Raw genomic sequence first — 27,463 nt, forward strand, 5'->3', positions numbered from 1 at the left:
ACCAAGCATGCCAAAACAACTGCCTTAAGAATATTGTTTCAGATTGGTGCTTTTCGTCTTCTGGATCCAGTGTGTTTGTATTTATGCAGTAATGGTGCTTATAGAAGCTACTGATATTACCAGAATTAAGTATACAGGACCAAAATGGTGTTTTGGTCCTACTTAAGGGAGTTTCTACGTATGGGAAGAACTGAAGCAAGAATCCAAAAAATCTATTATGAACTATTAAACTTTCGCTTGTTCTGCCACACTGAATAAGTTTTTCAATACTTGACTCAGTCCTAACATTTACAGGACTTTTGGGAACAGATGCTAAGAAGCAATTGTATATATTTCCCTTTTAGAGGGGGAGGATTTATAATGTATATGATGAGGGGTATTTGAGATTGACTGCAAACAAACTGAAAAAGAAATCACACTGTACTCAATGGAGTTTATTCTCAGATAAGTGCATAGGATTGTATCTGCTAAAGTGCAACAGTGATGGAATTCTACCTCCCCTGAGAGAAGTGGAATCATCATGTGGTAATTATTCCATGTTAACTGTGGTTAAAGTGAGGGTCTGTGTAAAAAATGGGTCATTATGACTTGCATAATGACTTTTATTAAAAAGGGTACTGTGTGTGTGCGCGCGTGCATATAAACCATTTTTATGCCATCTTTCCTCTCACTTGTGCTACGTACATGCTACGTTCAATTGATAAGAGCAAAGGTCAAAGAAAGTAATTGGGTTTTCAGCTACTGTCACAAGGCAGAGGACTGTGTGAATAACTCTTACGTAGAGTGAGGCGCCTTTCATAAAATAGGAGTCACTTATTTGGTTTATATCCCTCCCACACTCCAGAAAGCCCAGGGCACTGTACATGACTTGTTTTCTCCTATTTAGTCCCAAAGCAACCCTGTAAGATAGATCAGGGCCAGCCCTTGATGGCTGAGGTGGCATGCCAAATGCTGCCCTCCCTTACCTGATGATGTGCCAGCATCTCCACCCACTCCCTAATGTTCTAGCTCAGCACTCCTCTCCACATTAACTCTTCCTCTCTGTCCCTCTCTTTTCAGATTCAGGAAGGAGGCAGAGGGGCAGTGGAGGCAAGTAGGTAGACAGAGATAGCGTGACTCCCCTCATGCTATTTGAGCTGATTGCTTGAGTTGGCCTGCAGCTGGACCAGTCCTGCCCAAGGGTCAGCAAAGTGAGCTTCATGAACATTTGAACCCAAGACTCCTTGATCCTTCTTTGGCACTCTAACCCAGTGGTGTCAAACTTGTTTCATATAGTGGGCTGAATAGCATTCATGGTGCCACCTTAGGGCTGGAAGTGACATCATTAAGCAGATGATAGCCAGAAATGAGCACTTTGTTCTCACATAGAAACTCACTAGCTGCAAATGACATAAGAGAAAATGTGAATCTTGTTCATAATTGCAAGATATGAGAGAGCCCAATTATGCTGGGAGAGTGTGATTATAATGTGGGTTGGAGAAATTGCTTCTGCAGGCTAGTCTTATGTTTGAAACCCCTGCTCTAACCATTGCACTCCCTTGCCTCTCCAAAAACAGCAGCTGACCAAAGCCCTCACCCAATGGCCAGCATAAAGGTATATGGCAGCTCTTTTAGGTATAATGTACCCATCCTCGCAGCCAAGACATAGCTTTATGCACTTTCTAAAAACACTCTGCATAAGGAAGAACTACAGGCAGAGCCACCGTAACAGAAACTCGGGTTAAGAAGCAGGCACTTCTCTCCAAGGAAAAGGAAGGCAGGTGCCAGGAGCATCTTCTAAAACAGGCAAAAACTGCAGACACATTAGCATGCTAGAGCTATGCCTGCATAACAGATTCACCACAAGCAAAGCAGTGTGAGCTCTACGTTGCAAGCTTAGTGTTCATTATGGGTTGCAAGTCATAGTAGGTATGTGCAAGCTCTTGGTTTTAGAGGCAGGCTGCCTCTGATTGCCAGATGCAGGGGAGGGCATTGGGGCGCAGATTGTCTGTCTTGTGTGCTCCCTGAGGCATTTGGTGGGCCACTGTGAGGTACAGGAAGCTGGACTAGATGGGCCTTTGACCTGATCCAGTAGGGCTCTTAGGTTCTTATGTGCTATTGCTTCCCTCCTACCTGTCTGCATGCAGGTATGTGGCCCTTAAAATTGACATTTCACCCATCCAATAAACTGCACAAAAACTTAGGTCACCACTATTTAGACGGTATACTGCCCTTTGGCACAAATCTCACACAAAAGACACATAAAGCAGCTTTGTGCAAAAGCCAAGTTCAATAATATGTTGAACACTATATGAGCCCATGTGAGTATCCCTAGAAATGTCTAATTTATTTCAATGGGATTTGCTCCTAAGTAAGTGCTTATAGGATTGCAGTCTTAGCCTTCCAAATGGCACAGACGTCTTTCTTATTTAGATGGAGGCTGCAATTCTACACTCACCAGGGGAGCAAGTCCCACTGAACTTGGGGCCCAATCCTATCCAACTTTCTGATACTGATGCAGACATGGCAATGGGGCATGCGCTTCATCCTGCAGTGGGGGGGGGGCAGTCACAGGCCTCCTTAAGGTAAGGGAATGTTTGTTCCTTTGCCTCAGACCTGCATCACTGCTGAAAGATTGGATAGGATTGGGCCCTCAGTGGGACATACTCCTCCTCAGTGGATGGGCAAGGCATTGCAGTGCAAATCGGACATGAGGCTCAGAACCCTAGCCTAGGCATATGAAGTGGAGACAGCAGCTGTTTTCAACCACTGTGGCATGGTTGAAACTGGTGTGCTGTGGATGGTCTGTAGGTGTGTGGTGGAGGTTTGGGAAGGGTAATTTATTAGTGGGGCCACTGGGGGATATGAGCCCCCCACCAGCTGCATGGTGTGCCTTGCCAATGGTCAGAAAACTGATGGTGTGCCTTGTCCATTTGAGTGTCCTGTCGGTGTGCCGTGAGATGAAAAAGGTGGAAAACGGCTGATCTCGAGCTTCTATAAGATTGTCACTGGGTGGGGGTGGGAGAGGATAGGCGGGGTGGGTCCAGTGTTTGTGTCTGAGGAAGGGCCAGGAGCACTCCCTGGACTTGGAGCCCAGATCTACCTGCTGGGTTGACCTGGGCTCCCAGGTGAGGTTATGGCCTCAGTGAGCGAGTAAACCTGGACTGCCTGGTAGACCTGGGATCCCATTCAAACCCAGTGGCTGCTCCCCCGGCGCCCGCCTTCGCTCCCCGCTGTCGCCACACTGGGGGGGGGGGCACGCAGCCTCGCCCTCCCATGAGCGAAGGGCACCACCTGGCCCTCCATCTCCCCCCACCCGCTGTTCCTGGGCGGAGCTAAGCAACGTCTCCTCCTCCCGTTGCCGTAGCAACCCGACAGCCCGCGCCGCGCTCTGTTCACTTTGACCCGGAAGAAGAGCGCGGAAGCACTTCCGCCCCCTCTCAGCTTCCGGTGCATGAGCTTCTCCACGCCAGGGCTGTCACGAGGCTGCTCGTAGGGCAGGGATGAAGTTCGCTTACAAGGTAAGGGGGGCGGGCTGGCTGTGGGGCACGCTCCGGCCTGGTAGGGGTGGAACTCAGTCCGGGCTTCCCCCCTCCCTGCACCTCCCTGCCTGCTCCAGCCGGTCCTTGCTCTGTCCACCCCTTGAGAGGCCTGGCAGGCGAGGGCTGGCCTGGGTGTCCTCCTCCTCCAAAGCTTCCCTCAGCCTGGAGAGGCCAGCCGGCCCCTCCCGCCTTGGACCTGGAGTCGCCTCCCCTTCCAGACCCTTCCCCAGCACCTGTGAGCCCCTCAGCACACCGGCTTTAGAGAGTGTCACAAGCTTTTAAGAGCCTTCATAGTGGAGGATGCTGTACAGGGGGGCCAGGTGTCCTCTCCTCAAGAGGGGGCACCAAGGCTCCCCAAAATGTGGGGCACCCAAGAAGAATGTGGGGCACAACACAGCAAAAGCTAAGAGCACTCAGACATTGACTTCATGGGGTTAGCACTATTTTATCCTGTTGTCTGTCTGGTGGCGTAGCTGGGGGAGGGGTGGAGCACTCAGCCTGGCAGGGAGGTGGGCGAGCAGACTGACTACACTTTTATGTTGTATCATCACCTGTAAAGTTGGCAACTGGTGAAACAAGAGTGCCCTCTTAAAGTTGTCATCCGTATAGCAAGCAAGGATGCAGAGGTGCTCAGAGAGCTACTGATTGCTGACCTTCAGCCTTGGGGTAAATTTTCCTAGAGATTTGCTAATATTGTATCTTAGTCTGACCATTTTTCTGAAATGGGATAAGACTTGATTATTGGTGGGCAGGAGGTCTGGTCTAGAGGGTAGAACCTCCATTTGCCTGAAGATAACATCCGCAGGTCGCCAGTTCGAGGCCACCGGCACCGTGAATGGTGAGACCTTGAAGCAGCTGACAAACTGAGCCAAGTTATTCCACCTGCTCTTTGGTGTGAGCGAAGAAGCGTCTTGGCTGCCCTCCATGCGAGAGATAAAGGAGCTGCTTGTCAGCTTGCGTGGGAGGAAACTGGAGGCCAGAATGTGATACCAGATCAAAAAGATCCTTCTGAAATGTTGTGGTTCTTGAAAGATAGAACCTTTCTTCTATTGTAAAAATCCCTATGGGAATTTAAAACAGCCTGCCCATGTAAACCGCCTTGAATAAAGTCTGAGGAGAAATCTCATGACCAAGAAAAGCGGTATATAAATACATGTATTATTATTTATTATTATTTATTATTATTGATTAAAGTCTGACCACTATGATGGGGTTAAAGATGTCATGAGGGTGGTTAATGGTTGTAGAGTCTAATATGCTGAAACTTCCAGGAACTTTTAGGAATTTGTTGGTTACAATCAAATCTACTATTTTTGGACTCATTTGACATATATGCCTACTTGATACACTTTCCCATACCAGTTGCTTACCACACCTACCTCCCTGCCTTTCCACAGTGATTCCTGATCTGTGTTATGACCGGGAATATAACTTCCATCCAGTCTTTACATTTAAGTCTCTCTTAAGCTCTTTTAAGTCTCTCCTATCTCTCTGTTTCCCAGGAAAGTATTCTGAAATTTTTCCAAAGGTACACTGTCTGTGGGCAACAGATACATGTTACTGTTCTGTCTGGCATTTGTATATATCTGGAGACCTGAGTGTGCACACTTGTAACTTCACAAACCAGCATTTGAAGCTCCCTTCAGGAAGATGCTAATACATTTTTGTCCACCATCTCAGTTTTCTGGTTAGGTCTCAGTAATGCAATCTCCTCTTTTTTCTTTCTAGTTCTCCAACTTGTTGGGCACAGTTTACCGGCGTGGAAACCTGAATTTCACTCCTGATGGCAACTCACTGATCAGTCCTGTGGGAAATAGAATTACTATCTTTGACTTGAAAAAGTAGGTTTTTTCCCCCTTGTTGTTAGTCATTTAAAGTGAGCCATGAACTATCTCAGACGTCACATGATCACTGGAGATAAGCTGCAGTTCTCCCCCTTCTTCCTCATTTTGATTCTCCCCTTCTAGATAGATTGAAATATTTAAAAACTGTGCCTATCAAATGGGAGCTGTCCTCTCTTAATCTTCTGTAGAGGGGAATTTGGTACAAAAAAGGATTTTCTTGGCACATTTTTTACGGAGTGCGCTGCCCGGTGTTTCTCTATCCCTCCCCATTTCTCTGGGCTTGGGACCGGCATGCACACAAGCGTTAACAAGTGTGCATGGCCGGGTTCAAGACTGAAATGGTTCAAGACCAAAAACTTTGGCGCCACTTGTCCATAGGATCATCAAAAGTTGGACCCGACTGAATATGGCTTGAAGAAGAAGAATTTGCCTGTATGTCTTGCTTCTGGGTTTCGCAAGGACATCTGGTTGACCATGTGGGAAACAGAATATTGAACTAGATGGATCTTTCATCATATCTGTCAGGGTTTTTCTTACCATTTCTCCCTCCAAGTGGGATCTGTGCTGCCAGAGCTGACTGTGTATGTATTTAGTCACGTATATAGTTGAGGAAGCATTGTGTGTTAACGTGGGAAGTGAATGTGAATATTGCCTGTGTGTATGTGTGTACCACTGTTCGTGTGCAGATCAGCCTTGCTGGATTGGATGAAACTATGTAACTAAGGTCACAATTCTATGCACACGTCCCTGGGAGTAAGTCCCATTGAGTATAGTGAGACTTGTTTAAGCCTATATTGGATTGCACTGTAAGACTGCTGCTTTGCCACTGATTTTACCATCTTATTGATTTGTCTTCTCTCTCCCCTCCTAGTAACAAGTCTGAAACATTACCACTAGCGACTCGATACAATGTTGCATGTGTTGGACTCTCTCCAGATGGAAATCTTGCTATCCTAGTTGATGAAGGTATTTGTTTTGCTTTTAAAAGTGTTAAAAAGGACTATGATAATTATGAAACAATCTGTCAGAGCAGAAATACTGTTGGAACTCTAATTGGATTCCTTTTAAGAATAATTGAATATATTTGTGTTTGTTATAAATGTAAGTTACAGCCTTCAGTTACAATGATAAATTGCTGTTTGATCAAATTAGATTTCCTTGAATAAAATTAATTTTGCATCTCAGAATTCTGCGAATTCAAACTAGGACAGATACTCTTGTTCTTTGTACTTAGGATGTCTTAAGATTAGTTCAGTTGAAGCATTTCTTTGTTCTTTTTTCTACAGAGGGAGCTGCCTTGCTTGTTAGCTTGATCAGTAAATCTGTGATCCATCAGTTTCACTTTCAGAAACCTGTGCATAGTGTCAGCTTTTCCCCAAATGGAAAGTAAGAACTTCTAATTCATTGTTCCAGAATTAAATTTTGTTTGTCATGAAAGCAAAGTCTAAAAGAAGGACATTATTAAAAAAGAAAAATAATCAAAGAGATAGCAGGAAAGATCTTTTCCTGGACCACATTCATGTATTGGTCAAAGTAGTTTCCATAGCATATGAAAGTATATTCTAGAAAAGAAAAAATAATACAAATTACTGTGGAATGCTTTCATTATGGGCATTCATGTATCCATTTCAGAAACCTCCAAAGTTTTAATTATCTGAATGCTTGTAACATAGTGTGGCTTCACTTTGCTTTCTCTGCTGACGAATGATATACTTGGAAGAACTGTATAAGTTTACTCTCTGTTTTCTTTGCAACAGGAAATTTGTTGTCACCAAAGACAAGGTTGCTATGATGTATCATGCTCCAGGAAAGAAGCGAGAATTTAATGCATTTGTCCTTGATACAACTTATTATGGTGCATATGATGAAACAACGTGCATTGACTGGACTGATGATTCCAAGTAAGCTTCTAACACAGGAAATTTGTCAGAACATCAGAGAACATGAGCAAATAAGTTGAAAGGCAGTGGAACATGAACTATTTGCTTCTGCTGAGAGATTTGAAAATTTTGCCTTTTGTTAAAATATAGTCTGTCAACTTTTTTGCTATAGTTAATTGTGAATTCATTGGTAGTTATTTTTTTTTAAAAAAGAGATGTAACAAATAACATTATATTGATAACAAGCAGTTTAGAGTAAATACATTATTTTGTAAAGGACTAAGGGCCTGATCCTGAACAATCAGCGGCGGCCCTCTGCCAGCATTGAATGTCGCAAACATGCTGTAAGGCAAGCCCGCGACACTCAGCTCCAGGTCAGTGCTGGTGCTGGCTCAGCACCAGTCCACACTGAGCCAGTGCCAGCCAGAGGTCCGCCGCTTGGAGTAAGGGACAAGCTCTAGGCAGTGGAAAGGTTAGTCAGGTTGTGGGGAGGCATTCTGGGGCGGGGGAAGGTGGGGCAGGGGGGAGGGGTGCAGACTAGTGGAGCTCCGCTCTGCTGGATCCAGAATCCCATGTTTGGCCTCCCAGTTCTGTACTGGCTAAATAGCCAGTGCAGACTTGAGTAATCCCATTGCGGAGCCTGATTCCTTACCCAGGGGAAGGGGGCGAATGTTATTGGGAAACAATTCTCATAAACAACTACTTGTTGATATTTCCCTGTCCACGTTTGGCCTTTGTTTAGGTGACCAGAGAATAAAAATGTTTTAACCATAATTGTGTGTTTAATTCTTATAGATGTTTTGCAATAGGCAGCAAGGATATGTCAGCATGGGTGTTTGGAGCAGAACGATGGGCCAACCTGATATATTATGCACTGGGAGGTCATAAGGATACAGTTGTCGCCTGTTTTTTTGAAGAAAACAGTCTAGATGTATGTACTCTTGAAAAACCTTTTCACATCAATTTTGTTTTGGGGGGTGTAAGGCTGTAAAGGGTATTGTACAGTTTGTCCTCTCATCAAGGTGCTTGTCTACTGTGTGGTTCTTTTAACAGTTGTGCGAAAGTAGCACCTGAGAGATAATTATATGTTCTGAGCAGCTAATTCATGACTATAGTTCACTGCCCACAAGTGACACACAGTGTACTGTAAATAAAATAGTTCTTTATAAAGTGCTTGAAATTCTTAAAAGCATGTAGAAGTTTTAAAAAACAGTCCTTGCCCATGGATTTACTGTCTTAAGAAGACAAGGCACATGAGGGAGGATGGGAAAGTAAAAGGACAGGAGGGTTTAACTGAGATGTGCTGGGGTGAATATATGTATTTTAGGGAGACATTTTGGGGGGCGGGAATGTAGATATCAAGTCTGCACAGTCCAGTAAATGGAGCTGCATGGGAAAAAGAGCCTGTGTGGGGAACAGGGAAGAACATCTCAGGCTGATCGAGACAGTTGGTACCTGCAGAGTAAAGAATCTGAGGAGAAGCCTAGAGAAAGGGGATAGATATGGGTGAGCAAGGTAAAATGTACAGTAATTATGCAATAACAAAAAGTGAAACACGCCTGGTCATGGAGGGAGCTTCTCACAGCAGAGCTGTGCTCCACTCATGGAGCAGAGCTGTGTGGCACCCACTAAGTTTAATGTTTTGAACTGTTGTTTAAGCCACTTCTGTTTGTGTAATGATTACAGTAATTATGTCTGTGTTGGTATTCCAGCTATATACTGTCAGTCGAGATGGAACTTTGCGTGTGTGGCAATGTGATACAGGTCTAGATGGCTTAAAACCTAGATTACCCAAAGACACAACTGAAGACGGGGGCGAATCTGAAAAAGACCCAGATGACGAATTTACAGAAGCACAGAAGGGCAAAGAGATCCATGGGGAAACCAGTGCAAATGAAAAAAAGAGTGGAAAGAAAGTGAGATACTCGTGTGCTGCCAAGTAGGTGATCTTCCATAGAGAGTGACTGAGAGGAGTTTGCTGCAGTAATCTTCGGTATTCAGACTCAATGTACATTTCTATCTAGTTTTTTGCCATTGAAAACAAAGACTAATGGGTTACCTTGCCAACACATCTTGAATGTGAGGATTGTGGGCATAATAACAGTGAATGAGAATTAACCATTATAATTAATCTCCTAAATTAAAGCTGTAGTCTACGTTAGCACATCTTAGGTGCTCCTGAGGCCAGTGTTTTTATCAATACAACTTTTATGTAATCGATTTCCATCCACATTCCAAGTAAGAAGGGAAGATGGGACTCCTAGGCTACCAATTGGAACACTTCTCTGTCTTTATTCTTATGGTTTTATGGACACGCTTATGTGCATACGCTTATGTTGACATCCTTCAGTCTCGGAAGACTATGGTATCGCGCTCTGAATGGTGGTTCTGGAACAGAGTGTCCTCTCCAGTGCGCGAAGCCTGGGTAATGTAGATATGGAGGATAGACAGTTACCCATGCAGCAAATCCTCCCTCTCCACGTCACTGAAATGGTCCAATGGAAAGGCAGAAGCCAATACAGTTGGTTCCAGCAGTGTCGCAGGAGTTGCCAGAGCGTGACTGTATACAGCCATGAACTGCCTCAGGGACTCCGGCTCTGGATTTTGCTTTGAGGTTGTTTCCTGAAGCCTTTTCCATAACTGGATGTAGCCACAAGCAGTGGAGGTTTGGGATCAGAGTTTTCCTTCTCTCAGATGAGCTGCCTTCCCAGGCTGATGAGCCTCATCTAACTGGTGGCTGCTTAGTCACCTCTTACGACAAGTACCAAACTGAGGGCCTATTCTTGTCCCCAGCCTCCAGGGGATAAGCATACACTTATGCTTATGGTTTTATGGATATGTCTTATGGACATGCTTTTGCATAATCAGTGTGCCATCATATGTGATTGTGTGTGTGTGTGTGTGTGTGTGTGTGTGTGTATTTTGTAGAAGTAATTTGGTCACAAGAGAAACTATAATTTTTCTTTAGGCATCTAAATAGTGTCTCTGAAAAAGTGTGGTTTTCTTTTGTATTATTTTGTAGTTGCCATTGTCAAGCTTTTTAATTCATTGTATCCAGAACCCCATTGCACCTTAAACTGTTATTACTTCATCTTGGTTTGCAAGTTGTTTTTTATTATGATGATTGAATGATAAAAATGGTAAAACATATGGTATCTGCAATCTGTGGGACTGAAGGGTTTCCAGATTTTTGAAAGATGTACTTACCCCCTCACTCCAAAAGCCTTCCTTGTAATAACACTGAACAAAGTTACTCATGACTGCTCAATACCACCACTTCAAAGCTCTTCCAGCCACTGTCATGGCCATGTGGAATTGCTGCTGGTTAATGGAATAGCAAAGTGTAGTGGGCCTTTTAGCCAATTATCAGTTAATAGAGCTTCGTAGATTATCATGTGTTGGATAGTGCCACTTTTACTGTACCTTGTGTTAAATGCATGTCAGTAATATGTTTCATGATTTCCTTTTATTCATATGTAATCTTTTGCTCAGATATTTCTTCAACAAAGAAGGAGATTTTAACAACTTGACAGCTGCTGCTTACCACAAGAAAATCCACCTTCTAGTCACTGGCTTTGCTTCTGGAATTTTTCACCTCCATGAGCTTCCAGAGTTCAACCTCATCCATTCTTTAAGGTTAGCATGGATAATGCTTAGTGAAAACAAATGCATTGTCAATAGCATTAAAGGAAATACTCAGCGTAAGTTTTTTTCTTAAAAAGCCGTTCCTGCTTTGAGTGGATTACCCTGACTGAGGGTTGCATCCAAACTTCCAACACTGATGTAGCTGTACCAATGGGGCATGCTCTGCATCCTTCTGTGGGGGGTCAGTCATGGAGGCCTCCTCAAGGTATGGAAATGTTTGTTCTCTTACCTCGGGGTTGCTTTGATGCTGCCCTGGGACTGAAAAGTTGGACAGGTTTGGGCCCTGACTTGGCAGGAATTCTTTCTTTTTTTTAAAAGGCTAAAAATGATAGATACTTTAACAGGTAATTTTGTTTGCTGACATGATCAGCAAAACTTTACATAAGAAATTAAAGAAAACTAAGCATGTTCATGGTGTGTTTAATTATTTTTGTTTTTGAGTGGGATTCCTATCCAGCAATGGTAACCTATTTGTTTTTATTACAGTTGGTGTTTTAAAATGGTATACGGCTTTTGTGAAATACTCAGTCTGCTTGTTATGGCCAGAACTGGTGACTGTAACTTGCACAGCAATGGCTAAGACTGCTAGTTACAGTTATAGGTTTTGACCTGTTTCATAGGCATATCTGGGCTTGCTGAATAGTGAGAGGCAATGCATTCTTGTGTGTGCATACAGAGCTGTGACTGAATTCAGATGGCTGGATTCAGAGATTGCACATAACCATAGTTAAACCATAACTCAGCTTTAGGAGCCTCAGACTTGCATGTTTCTCCCTCCGCTTCACACATGAGGGGGAGAAGCTTGTACTGTTCTTGGTTTATCCCATTTCTGCCCAGCCCACAGGTGTACACATTTGACCTCTGTTGCATATATGCAACCTTGGGCAGAAATGGCTTAAAACAAACCAATTTGTTATATCCAAACTCGAATGTTAGATTGTCCTAACCACAGTTTGTGAACAAACCACAATATCAAACTGGAATCCCAATTTGTCATCTCAATGTTAATCAATTCCTTGACTCTTTTTAGTATTTCAGACCAGAGGATTGCTTCAATCTCAATCAATAGTACTGGTGACTGGATTGCCTTTGGATGTGCAGGTGTGTAACTATAGGATAGATAACTAAGTGATGGCTAGTTTTATGTAATACCACCGCTTATTTAGGAGTCTATTGAATGCTTTTGAAAATTATTAAATCCTATCAGAAGTAGGCAATTCTAAGTATTTTTGAGTCATGATTCATTCGACCCTTGGTCTTTGTTAGCCCCTGAACTAGCTGAACTTTTTCCTCCAAAACTTGTTCCAGACCCTAGAATGTAATCTGTCTGAAATATTATCTTTTAATAATAAAATATTATTTTATAATCTGTCTCACCATATTATTTATATATTAGTAATTTCTTTTCTCAAACCTTGCAATGCAAGGGTGCGTGTGTATATATAAAAGCACCCAGGCAGTCTGGCTTGCACCCACGGTATGGCAACATAGGATTATATCTTAAAGTTTCTTTCCTCCTGCAAAAGATACAACTAACTATTGCTTTGTATGCATGATTGCAGCAATTGTGGCAGCTCTGAAAAGGAGCATCAGTGGTCAGCACAGTTGCGCAAGTGGCTAAAGTGTGTTCATATTTGCATGCCTACTTACTTAATGTGATGACAGGCAAGTGAAAGCCCGAGGAGATTTAAGTGGCAGAATTTACACACTGCATATGTAAACCAGCACTATGTACATGGAAAGTCCATTGGCAATCAAGTCCAGTCTGTGAGCCCTGATCAGCAGCAAGTCTTGCATTTAACTCTTCAGTCTGGCTTGCATTCAACAAGGTGCCTTGCCCTTGTTAACCAAAGACTCACCCTTTGATTTTGAAATGGTGTGCTTTAAAACAAAAACACTAAACTGGGCATATATATAATACTGTATACAACACACTTTATCACTGTGAGTACTGAATTTTCATAACATTTTAACAGAAATATTGTTTGGTTTAAACTCATCGTTTTGAATCTTAACTGTATGCACGTATCTCCAGTCTTCCTTTTTATTATGTTGGCAGGTCTGGGCCAGCTGCTGGTGTGGGAGTGGCAAAGTGAGTCCTATGTCCTGAAGCAGCAAGGTCATTTCAACAGTATGGTGTCCCTTGCATATTCCCCAGATGGACAGTACTTAGTTACTGGTGGGGAAGATGGGAAAGTAAGTCTGGCGTTCTTGGTGAAAGCTTTGTAATTCTTTGTGAAACCATACACTTTCTTGAATACAGGTATAACCTCATTATCCACAGATTTTTCACCTGCAGTTTTATCTCAACATGATAAAAACATCCTTTAATTTAAAAGGATTTAAATTTTTCCTTTAATTTAAAATGTCCCTTTACTCAGTCTTGCTTACCATTGTAATGCAGGAGAGCAGCAGCAGGCAGGTGATCAATCAAACTCTCTCCAGGGGCTTACAACAGCTTAGTTTCACTCCCAGGCAAGTGATTCCTCCCATCCCTCTTGAATGCACAGGAATGAGTGCAAAGCAGAAGTGATTATCACCTCTGCTTTGCATTCTCTTTGCAATCTGTCGAATCTTCCAGGAGAAAGGGAGGGGTCGCTTGCCTTGGAGTGAACTGAAACTAGGCTGTTGATTGCCTGCCTGCTGCTACTCCCCTGCATCACAATGGTAAGCAATGCTATTTTTAAATCACTGAGTAAAGGAATATTTTTTTAAAAATTGATTTCATTTAACCTGAGTTTCCCAGAACCCATGGATGGGTTCCCAGAACCCATGGATGGGTTCCCAGAACCCATGGATGGGTTCCCAGAACCCATGGATGGGTTCCCAGAACCCATGGATGGGTTCTGGGAATGGAACCCCCACGGATGCCGAGGCACAACCTGTATGTTATGTTCAGTAAAAGGATCTAATACTAAAAAAAGAGCTGTCAGGTTGCTAGGGCTCCCCCCCCCCCAATCTACTGCAGTTTTATGCAGCAAGTTGTTTCCATGAATGGTCCTTTATGGACTTACTCATTTAATCCAGCAATGAAGTGCTAAGCAGTGGCATAGTTGCCTAACACTAGTCTGACACTGATCATGTTCTAGTCTGGTAGCACTGACCCTAATCTCTAGTCATGTTATGTTCTAATTCAGCCTAATAATTGAGGGCAAAATAAGATGTCCACACACCTTGAAGACTAGTCCATGGAAGCTTACGCTACAATAAATATTTTAGTGTTGTAAATTGCCAGTAGTCTCTTTGTTGTCCAATTCTAGTTAACTTTCCTGGGAGTGTATCCCTGCTGAGATACAGGAATGTGATTTCAGTGGGTGATGGTCACCTCTTGAAATGAAATTCTGTGTCAGGCCCCGATGGGGAATACTTTCAAAGTTTAGTACATGGAACTATTTCTGTTTCATTTTCAGGTGAAGGTATGGAACACCAGCAGTGGCTTCTGTTTTGTCACCTTTACAGAACATACTAGCAGCATATCTGCTGTAACGTTTACTGCCTCAGGCTATGTCATTTTCAGTGCTTCCCTGGATGGAACAGTGCGAGCTTTTGATCTGCATAGGTAAATTGTCCTTCTACTGCTTGGCTTTGTTTATCTTTGTTTAGTAGAAATTAGAGGATTTAGAAGTAAATATTCTTCAGAATATTCTTCAGTTAACGGTTGGGTTAACTAGGGCAAAATTATATGCACAGGAATTTGTGGAGTACAGTCATTTTACATTTTTGTAGCATCTAAGAGACCATGTGGGCATTTGCTAAACTGAAAATGTCCTTCATTAAAGTCATGCCCCATGGAGAATGAACGCTTGATTCTGCTTGTAGAAATAAACTTTTAAACCAAATGGAATATGCAGATGTGATGTTTCATTTTTGTAACATTGTGTGTTACCTAGAAAAATATCTAAAGGTGGAAGTTTGTTCTTAAATTGTGTGTCTGCATATTTTAAACAGATACCGAAATTTCCGCACTTTCACTTCCCCGCGACCAACACAGTTCTCTTGCTTGGCTGTGGATTCCAGTGGTGAGATTATTTCAGCTGGTTCTCAGGACTCCTTTGAAATATTTGTGTGGTCAGTGCAGAGCGGACGACTCTTAGATGTAAGTTACAGACATTCTTTTGTTGCTGTTTCAACATATTTTGAAATGATTCTGCTGAGGCCAACTTTATCCTTTGGGGAGAGACCATTTACTTGTATAGTTTTAAATATCCCTTTTTTATAAAAACAAACTCTCATTGAACTAATTCTTCATGATTGGAAATGGTGAATTGTCTACTTCTCAGTTTCTCTTAGGAATTAGCAAACACTTTGTCAGCTGCTTCAAGGTCGCACGGTGCCGGTGGCCGCGAACTGGCGACCTTCGGATGTTATCTTCAGGCAAATGGAGGCTCTACCCTCTAGACCAGACCTCCTGCCCTATAATGGGGCTTACTTCTGAGCAGGCATGCACAGGATTGGGCTCTGGGGGTGCTGTCCCATCCACACTTACCTGGGAGTAAGCCCCATTGACTATAATGGGACTTACTTCTGAGCAGGCATGCATAGGATTGGGCTCTGGGGGTGCTATCGCATCCACACATTCCTGGGAGTAAGCCCCATTGACTATAATGGGGCTTACTTCTGAGCAGGCATGCATAGGATTGGGCTTTTGGTTGCACTCTTTTTTCTCAAATACACAAGCTGGCAATTGGCACTTCCCTCTCCTTTTCTCCCCCACCCCCTTCCCCAGGCATATTCCCCCCCCCCAATCTCACAATCACAGTTAGCAACTCTCTTACTGTCCCTCCCCTCACTTGTCTGCACCTTCCAAAGATACAGAATCACTGCATCACATTCTCTCTCTTCTCTCTCCCCCATCCCCAGTTTAATCCTGCACTTGTTTCAATCATGTCTCCTCACTGCCCCTCACCTGCATTTCTCCACTATGTGATCAACCTGCCCTGTCCTTGCCAACACTTTCTGGCACTTTTGATAAGAATTTGAACATAGGATTTTTCCTCCTTTTCAGAAACCACATACACTTCCCTCTCGATGCTTCTTATCAATTTTTTTGTCCTGTAATGATTTAATTATATTAATTTTATTAATTCAAGATTAATTGTAATGTAGTAATTTAATGTAAGTAAAAAACTGGTAGTGTGCCTTGACAATTTTAGTGCCTTGTCAGTGTGCTGCAAGCTGAAAAAGGTTGAAAATGGCTGATCTAATAGGAAGCTTCTCTTTGAATCACTTGTATGCATACAGTTATGTTTTGTTATAAGAGCATATGAAGAACAAGCAATTCTCATGATTTCCACTTTTTTTTTATATGTACTTCTCCTTCATTAGGTCTTGGCTGGCCATGAAGGCCCTATCAGCAGTCTGAGTTTTAACCCAATGAAGTGTGTCCTAGCAAGTGCCTCTTGGGATAAGACAGTCAGATTGTGGGATATGTTGGATAGCTGGAGGACCAAGGAAACGCTGCCACTGAACTCAGATGGTAAATCCCTTTGAAATCTCTTATGAGTGAATTTAGACAGCCATGTTGTTCATGTGATGATTGCCGTGATTACAGGATTGCGTCACTGACTGCAGCGTTGATTTCTCAGAAACTTCTACTTCTGAAAGCAGTTACTAGGAGGGAAGTTTGTATTTGATACAACTCCTGCTCTGTGAATAGATTTTTAATAGCTAGTCTGAACTGAACTGTACTTATCAGATTGTGAATCGTAGTAAAAATAAGGAAATGCAAAGTGATGCACTCTGACATTTATTGTGAAACATCGATACTGCTTTTCAGCCTGAAATGGCATACAATCATATTAAGAGAAGATGCCAGAGTCAAATAGTTGCACAAGCGTCTCCCCATATCTGCAGATTTGGTATCCATGGGTTCATTTATGCATGGTTCTCCATGCCCCCCACACCCCCGCCCAATACCTTTGTTTTTCTTTATTAGCAGTGGAAGCACAGGACCTGTTAATGTTCAGTTAGTCTCCTCCCTCTAACATATAGGCCTGTTGAAATTTTGTAAGTTGTGTTTTGTATGTTAAAATGATGAAAATTCGCTTCGGTGATTATGGAAATATTGAATCGGTTTTCTGAGAGTCTTCTTGTGTGTTTGGAATTAAGGGCAGTGTGGCTGAAATACTAACAGGACATTTCCTTAAAACTGAATCACTCACTGAACAAGTCTTTTCCAGTGCTTGTTGTTGCTTTTCGCCCGGATGGCAAAGAGCTTGCAGTTGCTTCCCTGGATGGACAGATAACTTTCTGGGATCATGAAAATGCATTTCAGACTGGGTCAATTGTGGGAAGACATGACCTACAGATGGGGAGAAAAGAGCTGGACAAAATAACAGCCAAGCAATCTGCTAAGGGAAAGTAGGTTGAATATTTATGACTATTTATGAGACCAACTTTATTGGTATGAATTTAACATCTGTTTTAATTTGAGTATTGAAATCTATTCCCTTGTGGACACAGATTTTATTAGGTTTTTTTAACCTAGGTGTGGGAAGCTTGTATATTACAGTATGGCCTTAAGACTTCTTTGTGTTTCTCACCAGCTTGTAATTGAGAAGCTTGACTGCTTGATTTTGAAAATCAAATGTGCGTATCTTGGTTGTAGAGAAATGTTTGAATATGAAATTGTATAAATATTTGGTTTGATACTTTTGTCTAAACAAGATGCCCACACTGGTCAAAGCTCCAATCACTTATGAGTTGTTGCCACTTTTAATCAATTTTAGTATTGCTGGTTCCTGTGGAACAGGGTTTCCCAAAGTGTGGGTCATGGTCCACTGATGGGTTGTGAGCCCATGTGCGGTGGCTCATGGCTGAGCCCTCCTACCTGCCCTTGCTGGTTTTTGGCTCCAAATCAGAGCAATTTTGAAAGGAGATAGGCAATGCAGTGGCCTCATTGGGAGACCCCGGAGACGCCTTCCAAGTTGTGCCGGGCTAGCGACCCACTCTGTCAGCCTCTGTAGGCCTCAGAATGGTCCGTAGATGCCTCCAAAAGCGACTTCTGATTTTCAGAGGCAAACCTCAAGTTGCCTCAGAAAACTGTAAGTCACTTCTGGAGGCTTCTGCAGGCTATTCTGAGGCCTGTGGAGGGCAATAGAGTGGATTGCCAACCTGGTAGGCTGCCTCTGGAGCCTTCCCCAGCACTACCAGGAGCATTGTGTCAGACAAATGGTAAAGATATAATTATTTATAATCATTGATCAGCCATAGCATCTTGCTCTGTGTGGTCTTGACAGTGAAAGAATTGCTGACATGTTTGCTCTCTTGCTCTAAAAACTGTGGAAAATGTTTAATTTGAAGCTAATTGTTTATTGTGCCTTGTCTGTATTCAAGGATAGTTGTAGTTACAGGTGGAGCCTATTTATCCGCGTTAGTTCCATTCTGTGACTCGGCGCGATTAACAAAAAACGCACTGTGCTGAATGCCATAGAGTTACACAAATTCGCTGCAGCCTGACACTTCTGGATGGAAGGCAACTAAGGCAGCTGTTATCAATCCCCTCCCTTCCGTACTCAGCCCTCCCGTTGCCAGCTGCCCGGCTTGTTTCACAGTTGGAATGAAAGCTGAGCTTTTGAGTCCAGCCCTATGCATTTCTACTCAGAAGTAAGTCCCATTCAATTAAGTCCCCTCTCCTCCCTGTCCATACTCAGCCCTCCCCATTGCCAGCTGCTGGGCTTCTTTCACATTTGGAATGAAAGCTGAGCTTTTAAGAGTCCAGCCCTATGTGTTTCTACTCAGAAGTAAGCCCCATTCGGGTCAGTGGGGCTTACTCCCAGGAAAGTGTGGAGAGGATTGTAAGCTATATCTCATGCTTTGCTTGGTGGGAAAGCTTGCTTGTGTTGGTGATAGCCTGGGGGGAGGGAATTTGGCAAGCACTCCCTGGGTTTTTTAAAGCAATCCCCTCTGTTGCTACCACACCTGCCCCTGCGTGTGTGTGAGTGAGAGAGCGCTCCACCTTGCTGCACATATTCTGGTTACACAGGGTTTTCCGCCCCCCTCTTCAGCCTCTTTGCTGGCTTAGGGGCTCCAGGAATGTTACTATTCCTTTGCAAGGGGAACCTCTTCCAGGGCTATTTCCCTGCCTGGGCGAGGCAGAGCCTTTTTGCAGTATTTTGGGCTGCCTGGAAAAATGGAGCGAGACACCAGCACAGGGCAAAGGTGTGTGTGACTTTCAGTACCCCCACCTCCTTTGCATTGAGACAAATCTGCAGATAAAATATCCGTGGATAAATAGGCTGCACCTGTACTTCAGAGCAATTACATGGAAGAGAGGTTTAAGCTGTGTGCAAGTCCTGAAAACTTACTTAAGGATTTCTATCTCACTTTTCAGTTCAAAAAAGAGTACTCAAGGCAGTTTACAACAATTTAAAATAACTTAAAATAAGTACAAAATTTACAACATAATACCAAATCTGTGAAAATAAAATCAATAGCAAAGTCAGTATTCCAGAAGGGTAGTATGCCAAAATTCCACATAGAAGGCAACTAAAAGCTTGTCGAAACAGCAATTTTTTAAATGGCTCCGGACATTATCGAAAGGGCAAGATAATTCCTCACTCTGGCTGCTGCCATTGAGAAAATACTTTCCCTCATTTCCACTACCTTATTCAGCCAGTGGTAGGACATGCGAAAGGACAATAAAATTACTCATTTACACATTGGGTTTTTTTCCAGATCTTTTACCACTCTGTGTTACTCAGCTGATGGGCAGTCCATTCTGGCAGGAGGGCTGTCAAAATTTGTCTGTATTTATAATGTCAAAGAACAGATTCTCATGAAGAAATTTGAAATATCTTGCAATCTGTCCTTGGATGCAATGGAGGTTAGTGATTGATTTCTGTTTTGCCATGTGTTAGCAATTACTCTTTTTTACTGGGCCCAATTCAAGGTGCTGGTTTTGACCTTTAAAGCGCTATACTGCTCTGGGCCAGGGTATCTTAGAGATCGCCTACTTCCATACAATCTGGCTCGTCCTCTTAGGTCATCAGAGAAGGCCTTTTTACAAGTGCCGCCACCTAGGGAGGTACGTGGGGTGGCAGCTAGAAATAGGACCTTCTCAGTAGTGGCACCGCTATGGAATTCCCTTCCCCTTGACTTAAGAATGGCTCCCTCTCTTGAGACTTTTCGGCGAGGCCTGAAGACCCTTCTGTTTAAACAAGCCTTCTGAGTTCTCGGCCTTTTTAACATCTTTTAATTTTTTACAGGCCTTATTCTTTTATGACTTGCTGCTCTATGCTCTTTTTACCTTTTTACTACTTTTTGTCTGACTACTGTTTTTATGATATGTGTTAATATGCTTTTATCTGTTTTTAAATTATGTTTTTAATCTGTTATAACCTGTTGTAAGCTGCCTTGAGTCTCTTTGGGTAAAAATAAAGTTATTTATTTATTTTTTATTATTTTTTATTATTATTACTGGGTTTGGATAAAAGGGTACCCTGAATAAACTCTTAAGATGAAAGTACTTTTGTACTGCATCTAGTCGTATAAGCAAGTAAACAATGAATTCAGTCTTTGGCCCATGATGCTGTTGAGTTCACATTACTCTTTTTAGGTCTTACGAAAAAAGGGGCAATAAAACACTTGAGCTCTTCCGATACAGGTGTGGGGACTGTAGTCTGTAGGGTCTGATTACTGCTGCCCCTTCTGGGTCTAAGGCAGGGAATCTGTTCCTCTGATGGGTTCTGCTTGCAAGAGAAGGTGAGCTGAGCAATAATTGTTGTTGGTTTTTGGACCTGGGAATTTCTAAGTTCAAATCAAGAGGAGGTAAGTGGGCTGATTGGAGCTGGGAACTGGACTGCGTTGCTTTTGTCCATGAGTGGTATGTAGATTGGATTGAAAGAGGCAAAGGTCAAGCAACCACCATTCATTAAATATTCTGGTACAAGACAGAAATTCTGTGCACCTACTCCAAATTTGTGCTTCTTCTACTTGAAGGTGATCAGCGCTGTAGTGAAGCACCTGTGCTTGTCTTTACAGGAATACTTGGATCGCAGGAAAATGACTGAGTTTGGCAGCATGGCATTAATAGATGAAGAAAATAGGGATGATGGTGTTGCCATCCCTCTTCCAGGGGTTAAAAGAGGTATCTATCAAACCTTTAAGCTAGGAAACCCGCCCATTGTATTATGTCTGGCCATAGGTTGTAGAGTGAAACCCACATGAGAATACTTGCTCCAGATCATGGGCACTTGAAAGTTATTCTTTCAAAATTGTGATGTTGCATATTTTGTTGCTTCCAGGTCATAATGATGATTCTGCACATGATGCGCTATACTGGCAAGCAGCATTTTCAGTTCTGGCACTGTTCTATGAAGTTGACCACACTATTCTTTTCCTTCTGTCTTTTTTGTTCCTCCCTCCGAAGCTTTCTGCCTTCTGTATTTGAACAAGAAGCTTTCACTGAATGAATATGGGACCTTTGACGTAGTGGATGATCTGTGTTATTATGAGGAATACTCTGTTTCCTAGATATTGACTGACTCAGTATTCTTCATAGTGAATTAAGTTTCAACAGCAGAATTAACTACATTTTACCTTGATCAACAGTGGATGGGATTTTCTCTCAGAATTTGTAACTGTTTAAAAAGGATTGATTTTTCATATTTGAAATACAATGAAATTTGCCTTCACATGCTATCTTTGTCACATTTATTATTGCTGACTCTGTGGGAGTTAATTTGTCATGTCAGGTTGGTTTGCTATTAAATGCAGCAAGCACATCGAATCTTTTCACTTTGTTTCAGGTGACATGAGTTCTCGACACTTTAAACCAGAGATTAGAGTGACTTGTCTCCGCTTCTCTCCTACTGGTGGGTGATTTAAGAATGAACCAGACTGCTTAGTGGTGGTTTTAAATGGAATAAATTGGCTCTGTTAATCCACACTTAATACACTATGCTTTAACCATAATTAAATTACTAGTCATTTCTTACCTATTGATATTCTTGTAAAATATGATTGCTGATTATCTATTCTGTGATATCAAACCATGTGCTTTATAACATTTAAATGGAAAGTTGTCTTGCATTAATCTCCAATATGCTTTCTTGCTCACTCCCCATTCTTGTGCATTTTAAAACTAATACAACCAATACTTTCCTTGTAGGTAGAAGCTGGGCAGCAACCACTACAGAAGGCCTTCTCATCTACTCTTTAGATGCTGGCCTAGTCTTTGATCCATTTGATCTGGACATTGACATCACTCCTAGCAATGTTCGCAAAGTACTGCGGCAGAAGGAGTACACCAAGGCTATTGTCATGGCTTTTCGACTCAATGAGAAAAAACTGACTCAGGAGGTCTTGGAAACTGTTCCGTACAATGAAAGTAAGCAGGACAGTTGCTTTAAAGTGTTGCCAGTCTAAAGTCATAATTATTATTTTATTTTTCACATTTTCATACCGCCCTTCCCCCAAAGAGCTCAGGTTGGTATGCATAGCTGCTCCCCTCCTTTTGTCCTCACGACGACCCTGTGAGGTAGGTGAGGCTGAGAGAAAGTGACTGGCCCAAGTCACCCAAGAAGCTTCATGGCTGAGGGGGGAAGAAGGTCAGGTTTCCTGGAGAGGTCAGGTTTCTTGGAGATCGAGGGTATCAACAAGGTTTTGCAGAAGTGTGTGTGTGAGTTGGAAAGAAGATAAAGGACATGGTCCCCAGTGGTTTAACCAACGTGGTGGGTGGTTAATCGGTAACTGTCACAGGAACAAAGAGAATGGGTAAATGCATTGTCTCACATAAAATGGGACACCATTTATTTAGATTTCCTTAATATCCTTTAAAAAAAAAACCCTGAATTTGGAACTGCAGAGCTTTAGTGAAGAGTTATTTATAATCTGTGACAATGATCCCTTCTTTGTGGTATATTTTTTGCTCCTCTGATTTTAACCAATAGCAACTCTTTCTTTTCTTTTTTTTTAAATAGTTGATGTAATCTGCTCATCACTCCCAGAACTATATGTAGAAAAAGTGCTAGAATTTTTAGCCTCTTCCTTGGAGAAATCTCGTCACTTGGAATTCTACCTCATTTGGACTAAAAAGTTGCTCATGTTGCATGGATGCAAGCTAAAAACAAGGTTGGTAATTGTGAGGCTCTTGAAGTTCTTGTGCACTACTGTAACTACTGCTTAAAAATATTATTATTATTTTTGCAATCCATTGTCCAGCCTGTGAAGCCTCTCGAGCAGGCTGAAGTATTGAGAATAAAAATTAGTAATTTAAGCTGCAATCCTATTCATGTTTTTCTGGGAGTAGTCCCATTGAACGCAGTGGAACTTATTTCCAAGTAATTATGAATGGAATGGATTGCACTATAAATCTGTTTTTTAGATTGTACAGAATGCTTATTCAAATTCTGACATTTAAGCTTTGTGCCTTTGCAGATCTGAGAAGCTGCTGCCTATCATTCAGTTTCTCCAGAAAAGCATTCAGCGTCATTTTGAAGATGTTTCCAAACTGTATGTATTTTGCTTCAGTGTATTCTACTTTAAACCATTTTCCTTCCTTACAGAAAGGAATAATAACTCTGATAGAAATACTGATGAGCAGCATCACTGCATTTCTCAGTGCCAATGCTCTTTCTTTTTTCCCATCCAGTAGGGTATATTACTGATGAAGGAGAATTTGACTTAACACTGAGCCTTGTGTGCTTTTTTTGTCTTCCTTTCTGGCAAGTCCCCCAGTCACTCACTCTCCTCTCTGTGTTACTTTATGTAAAATGTCAGTGTCAGAAGGGTGCTGATGGTGTCTGAAAACATAGAGGCATGCTCCTTTTTCAACTATTCACATCAGAAGATCTTGCAAATATTTGCAGAAAAAAACTAAGAAGAAAGGTCCTGTTCAACATGTATTTGCTTCACGTTGTCAGTTGGAACCATCAGAGGGGAAAAGCAATATTTTAATCGTGAAGAGATGCTGAGCAAGAGTTGGGGGGGATGAGAACTACATTTATTGTGCATGGAATCAGGCTTGTGGAGAAGCATTGCCATCCATTTTGTAAGCCTTTCTCAACTGTGTATGAGGAGGGACAGACTGCACTTGCTCAGCAGAAAGGGAACAGCACTCTTCATCAGCTGAAATACATTTTTAATATATTGCCACTGAAATGAATCACAAATTGCAATTTACTAGAATCTGGAACGGAGGTTTAGGACTGTGCCTTGGAGACAGTGTGGGGAGGTATTTGGGAAGCAATTTGGAATATGCGTGGGAGTGGGGAGGTGTTGGTAAACAAATGTTTGTCTAGTAAGCCAAGAGGAGCTTGTGGAGCCTTGTTTACAGGATGTTGTTTTTGTTACAGCAGACTAACGCTGTATTTTTAATGCAAATAGGCAAGGTGCAATTTGAACTGCTTTTCCCAATACTTTTTGTTTCTACAGTTGTGACTGGAATTGTTATAACATGAAATACATTCTGGCCATTTCACAACAACATGGTGTGAAACGTACAGCAGAAGAATCTGAGGATGAAGATATGCCAGACTCCAGTAATGAATCTATGGAAGAATCAACTGTGCTTTCATGAAAACTACTTATTTATTTTTCTGTTTTTGAAATTTTTTTTTAATTACTACAACATTTAAACAGTGGTATTCACTGAAAACTGAACAGCCCTCATAGTGGCTTATTTTGTACAGATGACATAGATATTCAGCAACTGCTGTTCAAATTATAATCATTGACCTCTGCAGAACAGCAGCAGAACAATAAAACTCGCATAGGTTCCTAATGCTACCACATTTCTGGGAAGATAATTCTTGTATTGATCTGCCAAACAAATGAGTGCCAGAGTATTTGGGGGTGGGTGGAGGGGAGGATGCAACAACTGCTGGCAGTCATCCAATCCTGCAGAGGAATGTTTATGCCCCTCATTCTAGCAGCAAGCCCTCTTCATGCCCCTATAAAATCCAGATGCCTAGCGGAGCAGCACTTTGGGGATAGAAGTCTGCACAATTGGACAGAAAATTGCTTGTTCCCCCTGCCGTTCATGTGCATGTGGAAGTATTTTCTGCTTATATAATAGGTGGGGGAGTTGGATCCCAGCCATGATTTTTTCTTTGACTTTCAACAAAATGTGTACATGTTTTGAAATTATATAGAAGAATGCCTAAACCTTGCTATAATGTCACTATTGTGACAATTAAACTATTAGTACATTATGAGAAGTTAAAACTAGGATTAATATAACACTGCATAGGTATAAGATTAATTTTTAAGACTCTGTGTCCCAATGTTATGGAGATTCATTCAGTCTCCATGGAGAGCACCCATATAGTTAAGGGCCTAGTCCTATCCAACTTTCCAGCATTGATGCAGCTGTGCCAACAGGGCATGTTCTGCATCCTGAGCTGGGCGGCGGAGGGAGAGAGATGAGGCCTCCTCAAGTAACATTTGCTCCTTTACCTTGAGGCTGCATTGACACTGGAATGTTGGACAGGATTGGGCCCTAAGGGGTGTTTGTGATGGCACCCCATTGTGGATCATTGGGTTAGTGACCCTAGTAGTGCTTGAAAAAAATCTATATTGGAAACAGCAGTACTCAAAATCCAGATGCCAGATCATGAGAAACAAATATTCTCATGATGGATATAATGCTTTACTGTAAAGTGTAAGGGAATGGTGTTGTGAGAAAGTGGTTGGGGGAGTGACTTGGAATATGTTTGGGGAAATAAAAATATTATCAGCATTTTGCTTTTGAAACATGCCTCTAATGGTTATATAACTTGGTAAGCAAAAGAGGGAAATGGATATTTAATTTTGCCACCAACTTTTCACATCAACTTTGTGAAAGGCAGTTGCTCACTGCATGTTCAGAACTTTGAAAGCTCCATGCTGACTGAATTTCCCCAAAGAAAACAGGAGTCACTGCTGACTGGTTTCCTTCTTCTCTTCTTTAGTTTTAGGTGTTGTTCTCCAGTACCAGGTTAGTATTCTTGCTCCTCCTTTCAAAGCTTCTAGAGAAGAATAACTGCTATAGACAGAGATAACTAGAGATAAACAAAAGGAAGAAGGCCAGCAAGTGTATCATTCTTGTCTGGATATATGACTTCAATCCCTTCCAGCTTTCTTGGTCTGTTTGGAGGGGGGAGCCTTTGGAGTTCTGAACAGGCAGTGTGAGGCTACTTTTCATGTGGTCAGCACACTGAGAACTGAGCAGCAGCTTGTATTGCAGTAAATGTTTTGCTATACAGCTGTTCCACGTTATCTACAGTGGTTCCATTCCAGAAACCCCATGGATAATGAAGCCCGTAGATAAATCTGCAGGTCTTGGGACCTTTAATCCTCCAGTGGCAACTGAAGCTGCGCTCCATCTCCAGGGGCCTCAGAACACCCTCCAGGCTGGTGCCAGTGTCACAGGGATCCAGTGAGGGTTGTAGCTTCACAGACTTGTGCTAGGTGATGATGTCATCACCAAGCAACCCCAGAAGGTGGAACACCAGCAGTTCATCAGCTGTCACCAATTCCAAGGAAGGGGCAAGAACGTGGGAGAATTCAAAAGGAAGGAAAAGGACAGGTGATGGGAAGGGCAGTGGGAAAGGAGAGAGCAGAGTGAAAGAGAAGCATGGTGGGGACTAGAGAGAGGAGCAAGAGGATGAGAGACAGGAATGTGGCCTCTGCCCACTCGTGTCTCTCAGGCTGGGCCAACCCCACAGGTTTGACCCACAGTCCTGAATCTGCAAATATACAGGGCTGACTGTATGTGCTTTCAGGTAACCAAAAGAGAAGTTGAAAGATGGATTCAGGTGTGCTCTCTTGGTCTATGTCTAAGTTTTAAAAAGTTGGGTGGACTGGGAGCCATTTGAGTTTGAACTCCAGTCTGTGCAGGTTTGAGTTAATGTGGCAAAATTTTTCAATACCAGGCAATAGGATACTCGACTTCCTGTTCCCTGTACAGAGGTAGAACATGTAAAGGCTCTGCACCACCTCTTCTCTCCAGGCAGACAACTTTGTATAACGTAGCATACTTGTTTTTATAAAAATAAAAATGCTTGAAAACTGTCAGTTCTCACTTGTGCTGAATTATTATGCAGTTTGTTGGCATATTATTGAAGAGGCCCCAAACAGGATTATGGGAATTACTGGTTAAGTAGGGGAGGATATTTTTAAAGAAGGTCTGTAGACCAAAGCCAAGGGCATATTAAATGTCCTTAAATGACCACAGTTGAAGAGGATTTCTCAAAGCTGATCAAGCAGTGCCAGAGTAAGACTGGGGAAGATCATGGTTGAAATGCGTTGGGCATTCTTCACAATTATCTTCCTTTGCTTTTTCTCCTCAATAGCTCCCCACCCTTTCTCTGTCATTGGCTGGCTGCCCAGCCCTACAATGTTTAAAATGGTTTTGTTAAATACTAGGCAAGTACCACTCCACAAACATTTCCCATGACAGTCAACTAATGCTTTCCTGTACAATGCATTTGACAAGCACAGCTCATAGGGTTAGCAAATAGCTGTAATTGTTCCACAAGGCTCATTAAGCACTGTAAACTAGTTCATAATCTGTTTGCATTTTGTGTATCCCTTTAGGGCTAGATGAATAACTCTCATGTCTTGGGGAAGAATAGAAGGTAACTGTCTACTG

At 42.4% G+C, this 27,463-nt stretch overlaps 1 protein-coding gene across 1 annotated transcript; it reads left to right on the plus strand.

Moving 5' to 3' along the window:
* The first annotated feature begins 3,427 nt into the window (after positions 1-3,427).
* Positions 3,428-26,840, plus strand: PWP2 (PWP2 small subunit processome component). The gene is made up of 21 exons (XM_066620034.1): positions 3,428-3,500; positions 5,250-5,362; positions 6,237-6,331; positions 6,652-6,751; positions 7,123-7,266; positions 8,041-8,176; positions 8,958-9,184; positions 10,738-10,881; positions 11,921-11,991; positions 12,950-13,086; positions 14,301-14,449; positions 14,839-14,986; positions 16,216-16,366; positions 17,070-17,250; positions 19,567-19,714; positions 20,872-20,977; positions 21,639-21,704; positions 22,001-22,219; positions 22,812-22,962; positions 23,269-23,343; positions 24,265-26,840. The coding sequence occupies exons 1-21, from the start codon at positions 3,483-3,485 to the stop codon at positions 24,407-24,409; spliced, it is 2,724 nt and encodes a 907-aa protein (XP_066476131.1). The 5' UTR covers positions 3,428-3,482; the 3' UTR covers positions 24,410-26,840.
* Positions 26,841-27,463: the final 623 nt, after the last annotated feature.

The sequence above is a fragment of the Tiliqua scincoides genome, chromosome 3 (assembly GCF_035046505.1).
Source record: "Tiliqua scincoides isolate rTilSci1 chromosome 3, rTilSci1.hap2, whole genome shotgun sequence".
Taxonomy (NCBI): domain Eukaryota; kingdom Metazoa; phylum Chordata; class Lepidosauria; order Squamata; family Scincidae; genus Tiliqua; species Tiliqua scincoides.